General features: G+C 34.2%; 2 protein-coding genes across 2 annotated transcripts; both read right to left on the bottom strand.

Moving 5' to 3' along the window:
- Window positions 1–573: 573 nt before the first annotated feature.
- Window positions 574–6100, bottom strand: LOC140745865 (uncharacterized). Its single transcript, XM_073077797.1, has 6 exons — window positions 5906–6100; window positions 4746–4929; window positions 3035–4289; window positions 2349–2442; window positions 1644–1828; window positions 574–1020 (listed from the first exon to the last, which is right to left on the bottom strand). Exons 1-6 carry the CDS (start codon window positions 6001–6003, stop codon window positions 848–850), a joined length of 1989 nt encoding a protein of 662 aa, XP_072933898.1. The 5' UTR covers window positions 6004–6100; the 3' UTR covers window positions 574–847.
- Window positions 6101–9011: 2911 nt separating this feature from the next.
- LOC140745758 (uncharacterized) lies at window positions 9012–13820 on the bottom strand. The gene is made up of 10 exons (XM_073077652.1): window positions 13800–13820; window positions 13500–13562; window positions 12535–12588; window positions 11979–11996; window positions 11833–11850; window positions 11366–11386; window positions 11235–11261; window positions 10154–10189; window positions 9191–9241; window positions 9012–9071 (listed from the first exon to the last, which is right to left on the bottom strand). Exons 1-10 carry the CDS (start codon window positions 13818–13820, stop codon window positions 9012–9014), a joined length of 369 nt encoding a protein of 122 aa, XP_072933753.1.
- Between the last annotated feature and the right edge of the window lie 752 nt (window positions 13821–14572).

Genomic DNA, 14572 nt, shown 5'->3' with positions numbered 1-14572 from the left:
GTAATAATATTCAATATCTAAATCGGGTTTGTGGTGTAGGTAAGTAAATAGGTTGTCTTTTGTATTTGTAAAATTATTCTTCATTTCGTTGAATTAAAATGTGTTGTGAATTCGTGAATAGATTAATAAATAAACAATTAGTAATACGGTGTGTTTTATTTACAAACTCATATATTTTATTGACCGAATTTATAGGTTTGCGGGACGGCACCACGTTCCTAATGAGATATAGTGGTCTGTATGGTGTATGATTGTAAGAGGTATGACCCAATCCTCGTCCCAGCAGATGAGTAGATAAAAGCTCCAACCTTGCCTTCTAAGTCTATGTGCGAAATACGAAGCTTTCTGACAAGCTAGCATCACTGTCAGAAGATAGCAATTAAAAGTATATTATTTGTTATGCTGGGTGTATGAAGACATAATTATTTTTAAAGTTAGTCGGCTGATAATTGTTTTTGGTTTTTTAAACTATTTTTCGTATTTCACTTTATTTATTTATCAGTCATTAGTATAAAATAATCCAAAAAATAAATGATCGAAACACTCAAAGAATTATTTAAAAAAACACAAGAAAAATGACATGTTACTTTAATCACATAATTAAAAAAAATATTTACATTTTTGTTTTCCCATTCTACCACCAGGGGCGCCACGAACATTTCTCATATATTTCACATTTTTATAGTGACATTTAGTATAGTCTGCGCCAAACTGCTAGTCCGCTCCGAAGTTGTTGCGAACAGGTGTAGTCATAGAATGTGCTATGGCGACGCGATTCATTTCTATATTCAGATTAATTACATAGTTTTAATTTGAATTTGCCATCCTTGAAATGCAATCAATCAGTTTAAAGATCCTCAGTACTCCATTTATAAGCCTCTTCGGCCTGAGCCTTCCTCTTGCTTTGTTGATCGAAGTATTTCTTCTCATAGCCATTAGAACGGTCCACTCCATCCCAACGGTACCCTGGGCGGATATTGAAGCGGTTAGGTGGGTAACTGCCTTTGTACGATGGTTTCTCTGTAATAAATTAAGAATATTTATATTATAGTAATATTGTGGCGAATTTGGGAAATAAAATGACGCTAAAAGCCTTATAATTATTAAAGCGTGTTTAGAAAAATAAAGTGTATTTTTAACGTAGAGCGAAGTTGCGCGTCGATGTAACACATAATTTATTAGTAATGTTTTTTATAAGATTCTAATTGCAAACGAGCATGCTGTCGGAGCACTTGATTGTTTATGGTTACTGCTGCCTATGGAAATCTGTAAAGAACCCCAGATAGGACTGGAGTTCTACCCGAGGTTGCTCACAGATGCGGTGCAGAAGTTGCAATGAAGTGTGCGGAAGTTGGAATGCTTCAGATAACTATGCTTACTACACTCACAGCCCCACACTTGGATTCTCTGTATGGTGGGTGCTATGGACACACACAGAGACAAATACACAAACAGATCCAGAAATAGCTAAATTCATCATTTAGCTATCTGGCCGGGGATCGAACCCGGGACCCTTTGCGCGTCAGACGCGTCAATGCTCGACAACGCTCAACAGTGCTGTTATACAGTAATGGGTGTGGCAGTGTTGCCTCCGAAATCGAACCACTTCAAATATAAATTACATTACTAAAATGTGATCTAACCTGGTCCCAAATCCCCCTTCTCCCGCTTCTTCTCCCGTATATACTTGAGCATGGGGTCTCCTTCCCGTTCCACATCTTTCAGTCTGTCCTCCAAATCCCGGTCTCCCTTATGCCTTGCTAACGGTTTCGAGGCTTCGTGCATGAACTCCTGGATACGTTGCTCTTGGTCTTCTATTTGTTTCAACCTGGGAAATAATTATTATTGAAGTTATTCTTAATTTAAGGCATTGGAGAAAAATGATTGGGAATTAATTATTATTGAAGTTATTATAATTCTTGTGAAGGATTTGGGAAAATAATGAGGATGACTTTTTGCAGATACACAAAATATGTCAACACCATGAAGTTGGTTACAAAATAGTACAATATTTGTAGAAAAAACATTTTTTAGGTACGATACGATATACGTCGTGTAGTGTTATATTAAACCATTCATTAAAATAAATGTAATAGTTTCACTTACGCGTGTTTGCTTTGATTAATGCCTCTTTGGTATCTCTACTTCTGATTGTTGATTATAATATTGATAATAATAATTACTATAATCAACAATCGATTCCTTGTGGAGGGTGCCATGCCATTGTTTTGCTCTTCTAAATATCTAGTCAGATGGAGAAGCTTGGACTAAGCATGCCTATGGACAGTATCTTATTGTCCTACCCATTACTATTCATCTATATATCGTAGCAAAGAAACAACACTTACCCTTTCGACCATTTTTTGTATTTTTCATCCAGTTCCTTCTGTTTGCTTGCTTTCTCCTTCTGTTTCATTCTTTCTTCCGATGTTTCTCTTTTACCTGTAAAAGACATATTAATTAGACTCATATTGGATTTATTATTTAATATTATATTAAGCATTTTATAATTTTATACAAAATACGCACATTTTCGAAGTAGGTTCAAGAAATAGGTTATATAAATAATACCTTTAAATTATCGATCAAAACTGATTCATCCATTTTCAAAGTTATCTAAGCAAGATAAAATGAAACTACTCTAATTACAACTACTCTAAATACAAACATACATATTATAAGCATTATATTGTAGTATTTATAATACTACAACAAATATTAAATTGAAGTCATTTCTTTTTCATAATATAAGAGTAGCAGACGATCATGCAGTCCACCTGATGGTAAGTGGTTATTGCCGCCCATGTACATCTGTAATCAACCCCAGATAGAATAAGATATTCATACCTGAGGTCGGCCACAGATGAGCCTCCGAAAAGTATGTCTCCCTTACCACACCCTTCAAATCAGAACACAGCAGCGCTCAACACTGCTGTTATGAGGCAGAAATAGGTGTGGCGGTGGTGCCGCCGGAGTAGAGTCACAATGGGTTCTACCACTTTCACATATTCAAAAATATAATGAAAATTTATACCTTTTCTGGAAACAACTTGAGCGTTCCTGCCTGACATATCATCAGCCATTTTATTAAACGCCTCGTTTTCTCTCTGTCTGAACGCTTCATTCTCTTGTCGTAATTGCACTGCATCTTGCAGACCAGCTTTCTTCCCTTCTAGAGTCCTTTCCATTTTCTTATTCGTTGGCGGTGGACTATCGCTATTTCTATTATATCTCCTTTTATCATCTCTATTTCTGTCGTTTCTTGGTGACTGATCTCTCTCACTCCTTCTATTTGAATCATTTCTCTCCATTTTCTTATTAGTTGGCGGTGGACTATTGCTATTTCTGTTATATCTCCTTTTATCATCTCTATTTCTGTCGTTTCTTGGTGATTCATCTGAACTGTTTTGTCTCCTATTTGAATCTTTTGATCTATATTCCCTTGAAGACGAATTCGGATTTCTCTTATCACTTCTTTCAAATCTATCTTCATTGTATCTATTTCTGTTATATTTGTCATCATTTCTTTCTTTGTGCCTGCTATCTTTATATTTTTGCCTTTCCGGCGAGTTCTTTTTCTTTCTCGGCGGCGAAAGATCGGAATCAGAAGATCTATTTCGCTTTTTCGAATCCTTTTTGGATTTTCGTGGTGGTGATGAATCTGAATCATCTCTATTTTTGCCTGTTTTTCTTGGTGGTGACAGGTCTGAATCATAAGATTTATTATTTTGTGTTTTTCTTCGAGGCGAAATATCTGAATCTGATGATTCTTCTTTATTTTTAGGCCTTTTCCTAACTGGAGATCTCGAACTTCTTTGGTATAAAGGTGGAGAATCTTCTTTAGCTTCCTGCCTTTGAGCTCTTCTTTGTTCTTCCTTAAAATCACCCCATCGACTTGGTTTTCTGACTTTTTCCTTAGATTTCACGTTCTCATTTTTTCTTGGTGGCGACATGTCAGAATCAGAATCCCTTGCTCTTGAATTCGATTCTTTCTTCCTCGGAGGAGATAAGTCAGAATCATAATTTTTACTATTTTTGGTTTCTTTTTTATCTTTCTTTTTAGGCGGACTAAAATCTCTGTCTCTGTGTTTTTGGGGTTTAACTGTAGTCCCATTTTTCGATCGATCTTCTTTTGACTCTTTCCTAGGAGGAGATAGGTCGGAATCGTTCTTTTGTTCATCCTCTGAATCACTGTACATTTTTCCAAAAATAAGTTCATTTTCTTTTTCGACTTCTTTGACATTTTTCTTGATTTCTTCTATTTGTAACTTACTGTTGAAACCATCATCCTGAAAACAGAGAATGATAGACTGAACTTAAAAGATACTGATACAAATGAAGTCCTTAAAAAAGTTTTCAAGGATGTGTGAACCCTGTCATTACTTGATTAGTGCAAAGGAGAGTGCTACTTTAGGATAAGAGTCTCCTTTCAGTGAGAGAGGTTTAGGCCATAATCTACTGCATTGGTCCAATACGAATTGGTAGACTTCACACACCTTTAAGACCTTTTATTAATTTAATAGGTATGTTGGTTTCCATATGATGTTTTGCTTGATTCTTATGGCTAGCGAGATTTAATTTCAAATATGCACATAACTTTGACTAAACAGTGGTACATGCCTGGGAACCTTAGACTCTCTGATTGAAAGGCTGAGTTTTAAGTAGTAGGGTATCACTTATCTTTCTAATTATTGCAAACTTACTTTCTACAGAAAAAGATAAAGATTAGTTTATAAAGACATTACCTGATTAATAACCCTCCATTTCGACGTAGTTTTGAACTGCTCCATCTTTCTGACCTCCTCTGGCCTCTCGTCAATGATGCCGGCTATCTGTGGAGCGTCCTCACCCTCACCAAGTATGTCTAACTCATCACCATCGAGCGGCCTCAGCTTTGATAGGTCTATATCGTCGTCTATTATTTTGAACCTAATAACAAAAATGGTTATAAATGTATAATAAAACTAAATAATAAACACTTTCTACACTCATAGCCCCACACTAGGATTCCCTGTATTGTGGGTGCCAAACACAAAGACAAATACACAAACACCCAGAAACAGATATCCAATTTCATCATACAGATATCTGTATGGCAGGGTATTGAATTTTATGAGCGTGAGGCCAGTATGGCATCTGCTCCGCCACATGGGTTGTTATGTTTTCCATAACAGGTGTATTTTATTTCTTTTTTACATGACTGCACACAGTAAGATTTTTTGAGTATATGTATGTATTGTAGTATATGCATGTATGTATTATTGTTTTGCACAACAACTCAAATGGCTTGACATATTTTAAAAAATTAATTGTTATTTGATTGGTCTAAATTATGGAATGGACAGGAGTAATGTAACCTACTACTCCCTTTTTCAGTTAATTATTTGTGTAAATGTTTAAAAACTATTTATTTATAATTATTATTAGTAATAGTTAGTAGGTAAGGTTAAGTTACCTGGTATACAGTCTTCCTGATTATTTGTGGTCTGATGCACATAGACATCTATAATCAAGATCAGATCAGATCTGTGTTAGTTAAATGCCTCCCGTTCCAGGCATACAAAGTGATAGAACCCTTTTAAGCATTGAATCTAATGGTACCACTGTCACATCTATTTCTGCCTTGTAATAGCTGTGTTGAGCACAGCTGTGTTCTGGTCTGAAGGGCATGGTAAGGGAGACATCCTTAAACGAAGCATTTCCTAAAGTCCTTAATGATAGCAACGCATTTGCAGCTAACCTCAGATGGGACTCTAATTCTATCAATAGTTCATTACAAATGTCCATGGACGGCAGTAGCCACTTACCATTAGGTGGACTGTATGCTCGTTATACATATAACTTTAACTTAACATAGACTCCATTTATATTAAATAGTTACGAAATATGCAAAGCACTAACTAACCCTCTTCCTTTGGAAACTTTTTTCTTTTTCTTCTTCTTATCAGCCGATCCTCCGAGATACTTTTGTAAATATGCTTTTTGGTCAATCTTTGCTGCCATTTTTGCAGTTATTTAACTTTAGAAACTTAAAAAAGGTGATATTATTGATACAAAATATAACCCAAGCCACTACGTAAACAAGTGACAAGTTGACATTGTCAATGTCAATCTGATAAATTGGCAATTAGTGATGTGTATTCGTCCGGATGGATCCGATACAATCTTCGGATCTGTATCCGAAGCAGGTGAATGTAACTATAAAAGAAATCGTTTTTTGCTCTTTAGATACGTTTAATAATTCGCGGTGCTGGCAATCTAGTTTGAACACGTTGAATTATTCATTATTATCAAACTAGAGCAGCACCGTACATAATATAGGGTTTTTATAATATCGGGTTTTAAATCGGGATGAACGAATTGAAAGTTGGCTACATTACAGGATGTATACTTGTCCGTATCCGTATCCGTGTTGTATTACACCTATCAGTGATAACTGCATACATGGTTGGCATAGAGGCCCTGGAAAGCCGTTGCCATGATCTACTTTCTACATTCCTAGCCCCACGCAAGGATTCCTTGTATTGTGGGTACCACGGACATATACAAAGACGAATACACAAACACCCGGAAACAGATATCCAAATTCATCATTTAGATATCTGTATGGCAGGGTATATACCTATCAGTGATAACTGCATACATGGTTGGCAAAGAGGCCCAGGAAAGCCGTTGCCATGATTATTTTTAGGTACCTACGTATCAATAAATGATAGTTCATGTCAGTTAATCATATGAACATGTTTTGTGACTTTTAATACCATGGGCATAATTGAACATCGATTCTTTCTATTTCTAGATTAAATTGATATATGATCTGTTGATCCGATTGACATTGACATGAAAATCACTGATTCAATAATCTGTGATTGATCCGACTCGAATCGATTGACAGGATATTACATTTTGGCTCTTAATTTTTTGCATTAATGAAGGCATACTACTAAATATTATAAAACATAGAACAAAATTCGTTGCAACACTCTTTATTGAGTAATTTCTTTGAAACAGTTATAATAAAATAGATTCATTGTCATTCTTCATAGCGCTAGAGTCGTCGTTCGATTGAAGATGGTTTTCGTTCGTTCGTTAGCGTTGGTCATCATCATTGCGGTCGTCATCATCATCATCGGGGTTTCTCTGTAAAAATAATAGAGTATTTAACTATTTAATCAATTGATAAGCGTATTTATTTCGGTTATATTGTAAAATATGAAAATCACTTTGTTCCTTATGTATAAAAATATTATTGTCTTGCTAGAATTTAAACTCCGAATAAAATTAAGATAGTGCTGCTGCATTTTATTTCGAAATATTATTCATAATAATTTAGTTTTAAGAACTAAGTATGATGGTTTGACGCGACATGAAATATGATATTTATAAAACACAACTAGAGGGCGCTGTAGGTACTCATATTTTATTATGTGTTATTTTATTACGACATGATTAAAGTATTATTTTAGTACGTAAATATTCAGCATACAATTAAATAATTACCAAGTTCAATAATCTGCTTAGTCTGTCCCTCTGAAAAGTTAACACATTTATAAAAAAAAAAAATCATTTAACGATAAATAATAATTATTGTTACTTGTTTATATGAATATTGTGTCGATTCTGGATTAAAAACTACGTTATAGGTAACTCACTTTTCCAAGTCCGTGAGGATCCAAGTGATAATGCTAAAAACAATCCAAGGTATAGTTAGTTATACTTAAACAATGGATTTTCATTAAAGACATGCTGTGCTCGCGAATTCGTTCGGACTCATGGAGAGCATTCTGGCGAATTCAAATTGTCACGAACTTTAAGTACACGTTTTTTTTTTATTATTTATAATATAGGAGTAGCAGACGAGCATGCAGTCCACCTGATGGTAAGTGGCTACTGCCGCCCATGTACATCTGTAATAAACCCCAGATAGGATTAGATATTCCTACCTGAGGTCGGCCACAGATGCGCCGCTACCCCTGAGGACTAAGCTGGAATGCCTCGGAAAAGTCTTTCCCCCTTACCACACCCTTCAAACCGGAACACAGCAGCACCTAACACTGCAGTTATTAGGTAGAAATAGGTGTGGCGGTGGTGCCGCCGGAGTCGAACCACAAAGGGTTCTACCACCTTCTAACACGTCATGCAATGTTAGAAAAATAAGTACCTACTACCTAAAATAAGTACTTTAAATTATATTAACTTTTGATAGAGTAGATCAATTTGAATGAAATAAAGATGAAATGTTAACTCATGATACGGGCTATGAATGTGTTGTTGACCCATTGATTTCAATCTAGTTTTGAAGCGATTTCCATATACGAAAAACTGGCAGACAAACATTCTAAAAAATATATTTATTTTTATTTTTACATACTTAGGTATTCTCTGTGCACTTCCACAATCGAAGGTATAATCCGATTCCGATTCCGGAGACACCACACGCTCTCTAATTTTTGTCTAATGACAACAGCGTTAAGCGCTGCTGTGATCCGCTTTGAAGGGTGTGGTAAAGAAAAGTTATCCGAGGCGTTCCAACGTAGTCAGAGGTAACAATGCATCTGTAATCGACCTCAACTAGAACTCTTTCTTATCTCAGGTTGGCAGTAGCCTACTACCAGGTGGACAGGTTGTTAGTTACTTCAATATTGCAAAAAAACTTACATCTATATGTTGTGCCCTGTTCTGGTTCAAATTTGGGCTTAAACTCTGAAAATTATGTAAATTTATTAAAATTTATTATTATAAGTATAGTCCACGCCACAGACCTGTATTTGTAAGGTCTGTGGTCCACGCCAAACTGCTAGTTCGCTCTGAAGTTGTTGCGAGCAGGTGTAGTCATATAATTTGCTATGGCGACGCGACTCATTTCTATATTCAGAGCGGACTAGCAGTTTGGCGCGGACTATACCTACTATTTAATTTACCTACATGACTATGACTACAAAATGTGTTATTAATTCCAATCATGTCATAACAGATGGCGTTATGTATATTTTCACATTATATAAGTAATGTTAACAGATTTTTACAGTTACAATTTCACTTACATCTAATTTTTGTGGTCTGTTGTAAGCCTGAAAACAACAGTTATTAGGTACAATTAAAACTATATTCGTATTTTCTAACAATAATGCAGTAAAATAATAATATATTGTGGTGTATAACTTATAACACTATATTTTTATTTTCTTACCATAAGATTTTGAGAAGCTACTGAGTATCTACCAGGAAGAGTGATCGGAGCCTAAAAATAAGATAAAAAAAATATGTACATAGAGATTTCATATGTAAATATTGCACACCCATTTTTTTTTTAGATTATAATTGTCTTTGGTATGTTCTATGGTATAATGTGTTGTCGCTCTCAAAAATAATCATCTCCGATTTTCGAATGTCATTATTTCGTCCTTAATGATTCGTTTAATAATATTATTTAGCGAATTAAAGCTGACCCGGCAAACGTTGTTGCCATATAAATAAAAAAATGTTAAGTGAACAACACTTATCACTTAGGGGTATGAAAAATAGATAGTAGCCAATTCTCAGACCTACTGAACATGCATATAAAATTTGGTGAAAATCGGTAAAGCCGTTTCGGATGAGTACGGTAACTAACATTGTGACACGAGAATTTTATATATAAGATTATGTAATGCTTTCAGATAAACAGATTTCTTACTTACCTTCTTAAGATTGGCCTGTTGGAAAATTATGTATATTATAATGTCAATAAATAATTGTAATTTAAATTTTGAATATTGGTATCTCTAAAATTGGCTTTTTTGTAAAACATCGTTAGAACACCTACACGCTTAAGTACCTTAAAAAAATAGTTTCAAAAGTGTGTGATGTCTTTCATTCTAGGCGTAGTTCCCTCGATTATGGTCTAAGCCTTCTTATTTTGAAAGTAAACTCGTGCTCAACAGCAGTCCAGGGACTGTTGCTGTTCTTAGGTGAGCGAACTGATGTTTATAAATGGCGTTCTATTTTTTACCCCATTATTTATTACTTTGTTTGATTTTTTTTTAATTCGATGTTAATGTTTTTTTAATTATTGCAACATGTTCCAAGGAATGAGTAGGACTTGTGTTTTCATTTATTATCATATGATACCTTCAAACGATAATAAATGAAACCTTGTACCTATATTACTTACATTTCCGGCGAGGGCTTTGTATGCATTCGGCGAATACTGTAATAAGAATAACATTATAAGTTATAACTAGATAATTGTTATAAAAACAAAACATTGCTTAAAACATAGCTTATATTACTGCCACAGTTTAAACGAATTGACAACTCATATATTAAAACCCGTTAAGCATAGTCATATAGGCAGGCAGTGATAACCTAGTGGTTAAGAAACTCGGCCTCTCGATCATGGGGTCCGAGGTTCAAATCCCAGACACGCACCTCTGATTTTTCAAAGTTATGTGCGTATTAGAAATTAATTATATCACTTGCTAAACGGTGAAGGAAAATATCGTGAGGAAACCTGCATACCTGAGAGATTTATAAAAAAAATCTCAAAGGTATGTGAAGTCTACCAATACGCACTAGGCCAGCGCGGTGGACTATGGCCTATTCCTTCTCATTATGAGAGGAGACCCGTGCCCAGCAGTGGGACAGTAATGGGTTGCTGATCTCATATAGGCAGTATATAGAGAACTTCGATAGCGTGATTCAGAGACGTGTAGCGCCATCTGTTGAAAAGTTGCGGGAAGTTTTGAAGGCACTATAAGCTTAAAAATATTAACAGAAACTTACGTAGTTCAGGTTTAGATGCTGTAAAAAGGTTTTAGTTTTTAGTAATTTGCAGTTGATCGTGAATTCTATATTTTAATACCATTACTTTTTTAACTTATTAAAGGACTTAACTAAAACCGAAAGGAGGACAAGTAATTTGTGCGAAAAAGGTATATTGAAGGTGGTAGAACCCTTTGTGAATCGACTCCGGCGGCACCACCGCCACACCTATTTCTGCCTCATAACAGCAGTGTTAGGCGCTGCTGTGTTCTGGTTTGAAGGGTGTGGTAAGGGAGACATAATTTTCCGAGCCGTTTCAGTTTAGTCCTCAGGGCTAGCGGCGCATCTGTGGCCGACCTCAGGCCATATCTAGTCCTATCAGGTGTTGATTACAGATGTCCATGGGCGGCAGTAGCCACTTATTATCAGGTTGACTGCATACTTGTCTGCTACTCCTATATTATAAAAAAATATTTTTATTTCTTACTTACCCCTAGATCATGAACTATCGATTCATCCTAAAATTAGAGAAAATATTACGTATTTATTTCTTTTTACATAACAGAATATATCGCAAAATGTTTAGATTTTTAGCAGAACGTAAAATACATATATTGCTTACAATTTTTTGATTCGGTGGACTCTGAAATAAAAATAATAAATTAAAGATATTTTTTAGTACTGAATTTATTTAATGCTACATGATGTAATATGTATTTTACAACTAGCTGACCCGGAAAACGTTGTGTTGCCATATAAATAAAAAAAATGTTAAGGGTGAACAACCCTTATCACTTAGGGATATGAAAAATAAGATACTAGCCGATTCTCAGACCTACTGAATATGCATAAAATTTGGTGAAAATCGGTAAAGCCGTTTCGGAGGAGTACGGTAACTAACATTATGACACGATAATTTTATATATTAGATAATCTGCGTAATATGTACAGGAAGGTAAATATATATTTATAAAATGTGTGACGTGGAAAGTATACTATCCGTGAGTCTATATAGGTTAGATATTTAAAACAACTGAGGGTTTTGTTATGCTGCTACACTGCTATGCTTTTAAAACCAAAACTACTTACGTATGAAACTTTCAAAACCTGAAAACAGAATTTTCATATTAACTCATTATTTATTATAAAAATAAAATAAACATCAGGAAATTATCATATAAACAATTAACATTTTTTTAATAAAAACATTTTTTTTATTTTAAAATGTAACTTACGCCCTGTCCGCCATATTTCTGTAAAATAAACAAAAACTTTAAAACCTTGCATATATTACTGAATTGTGTCTATTAATGTTTTATATAGATAATTTACTTGTGTAATAATTTATATCTATATGTTTAGTTCAGTACCCTTACCAGGAGTTTTTACGTTTCGACAAATATAACTGTTTTGGTATTTCTTTACGTATTTGCCCATACAAATTCCAATCAGCGCCCCTAGCGGATTGTGTCAGAACTAGGAAATCTAATGGGCCAATACGTACACAAATACCAAAACAGTCATATTTGTTGAAACGTAAAAACTCCTGGTAAGGGTACAGGGTGCATTGTACAAACCCCACCTCTTTTTAAGACGCAAAACTTCAGAAAATTACTTTTTTTACTAACGGTTTTTAATTTATTTAATATTAATGATTGTATAATTAATACACTAAGAAGCAAGAACTCGAAGTTCTCACAAATTTTTGTATATATGCAAATAGTTAATACAATTTTTTAGTGCCACATTTAAAAAAGTATTTGTTTCTATAATTATTTCATTAATACTCACCGTTGATAAGTAATTCAATTCTTGAGCTAGTAAGTCTACACTGGAGCCTGATGACTGAAAAATATAGAAAAACACATTTTTTGTTTATATAATGAAACAAAATGTGTTGAGTTCAGTTATTTCTTACAAAAAAGTTATTAAAGACGAGTGAACTGACCAGGTTAAGGGGTTAACGATTACTACAGATGCAAATTATCGATAAAATATAAAATAAAAAGAATCACGCGACATTTTCGATATATAGATAATTTGAAATTTTCAACTTTCATAAAATACAACTAGGAACGTCTTTTTGCGTCGACAAGTTTTAAAGAATTCGAAGATATTCTTTCGCTAACCTTGTCGTACAACTACTCAAAATATCGCGATTTCTTTTTGAAAATGAGTCATTAAAGATAAAAATATCGATATTGTAGGGTCACTATTATTGGTTTTTCGATATATCGTGACATCCCTAATGATAGCATGCTAGTAATAATTTTAATAAATAATGAATCTTAAACCAAAGTTTGCCCATAAAACTTCCAAATTTAACAATTGATGCCAAGAAATATTGTCAAATCTCGAATCTGTGTTAAGCAATCGTCATCAACCCATTATAGTCCCACTACTGGGCACGGGTCTCCTCTCAGAATGAGAAGGATTAGGCCTTAGTCCACCGCGCTGACCAAGTGCGTATTGGTAGACTTCACATACCTTTGAGATTTTTTTTTATAAATCTCTCAGTTATGCAGGTTTCCTCACGATGTTTTACTTCGCCGTTTTAAGCGAGTGATAATAAATTCCTAATACGCACAACTTTGAAAAATCAGAGGCGTGCCTAGGATTTGAACCTCGGACCCCTCGTTCGAGAGGCCGAGTTTGTAAACCATTATGCTATCACTGTATTTTAGGCAATACTTGGTTAAAATTTATTATCATTACCGGTCAATCTATTTGATGACGAAACTAATTTTGAATCTTACTCTCAAGGGATCGTCGTTATCATCATACCGGTCGTGGTCATCATCCTCGTCATCATCATCTCTCTGAAAAGAAAATCAGTGTATTAATGTGTAATATTTTATGTGCTTGTTTTATGTACTGTATATTTGTATGTTTTCAAAAAAAGACTTAATCAAATCCTGGCTGACAAATGTTACTATCACACAAATGAATTCTTAAGTGACAAATTTGACTAAAATCTCCAAATTGACATTTAATTTTGATACATTTTTAAGTTGTAATTATATAAATTTAATACAATTCACGAATTCCTTACTGACATAATTATTGTTATTATTCATATTTGATAATAATTGTATCAAGGTTGAAATAAATAAGGTAATTAATAATTTAATGAATATGGTACTCTCTCAAGAAACTATTATAAAAAAAAGAAGCTCGTTTTTAGGGTTCTGTACCAAAAGGGTAAAAACGGAACCATATTACTACTTCCGATGTCTCTCTGTCTGTTATAGGAATCTCTTGAACCGTAATAGATAGACACAAATTTACAGAGTATGTATAAAGGTGGCCGCTATAAAATAAAAATCACAAAAAATAAGAACCTAAAAATAAATGGCGTCGTTATACAATAAAGTTTTAGGTTTCAACGTTTTTAGTTTATCTATTGAACCATAATAGATGGACAGTTCAATTTTTGTATAAATATAAATAAAAAAATGTTTGTACGGAACCTGTCGTGTGTGAGTTCGACTCGCACTTGCCTAATTATTTGTATACTTATACACACGTAAGACTTGGAACTTTTATTTAATAAACAAACTAAGAAAAATGGATAGATTGATTATCAATAACGGGCATTCGTCTATTGATAAATCCGCCATTGTGAAATATTATAATAATTTTTAAGATACACATAATATTGAATATATCGTGCAATATGTGTCCTGACGATGATATATGGGTCTGTCAAACACATGTGCGTTTGACAATACCAACGTGCGACGAAAATTAATTAGTTGTCAGTCATAAGTGACCGTTTCCGTCGAATCTGAAGCCCGAGATTTTTTTATATAATTGATTTCTAAAAAAA

This window comes from Epargyreus clarus, unplaced genomic scaffold (assembly GCF_041222505.1).
Source record: "Epargyreus clarus isolate Ecla_fem2 unplaced genomic scaffold, WU_Ecla_fem_2.2 ptg000011l, whole genome shotgun sequence".
NCBI classification, from domain to species: Eukaryota; Metazoa; Arthropoda; class Insecta; order Lepidoptera; family Hesperiidae; genus Epargyreus; species Epargyreus clarus.
The sequence above is the reverse complement of the archived record's forward strand: the minus strand, read 5'-3'. Positions and strand labels throughout refer to the sequence as shown.

Excerpts from the sequence above, each read along its gene's own strand:
- LOC140745865 (XM_073077797.1), bottom strand. The coding sequence starts at position 6,003 with ATGGCAGCAAAGATTGACCAAAAAGCATATTTACAAAAGTATCTCGGA. Across the intron at positions 4,930-5,905 it reads AAAGTTTCCAAAGGAAGAGG|GTTCAAAATAATAGACGACG; the intron begins GTTAGTTAGTGC and ends TTTTGTTATTAG. Across the intron at positions 1,021-1,643 it reads GAAGGGGGATTTGGGACCAG|AGAAACCATCGTACAAAGGC; the intron begins GTTAGATCACAT and ends AATTTATTACAG.
- LOC140745758 (XM_073077652.1), bottom strand. The coding sequence starts at position 13,820 with ATGAATAATAACAATAATTAT. Across the intron at positions 13,563-13,799 it reads TGAATAATAACAATAATTAT|AGAGATGATGATGACGAGGA; the intron begins GTCAGTAAGGAA and ends TTTTCTTTTCAG. Across the intron at positions 10,190-11,234 it reads CGATAGTTCATGATCTAGGG|TATTCGCCGAATGCATACAA; the intron begins GTAAGTAAGAAA and ends TTCTTATTACAG.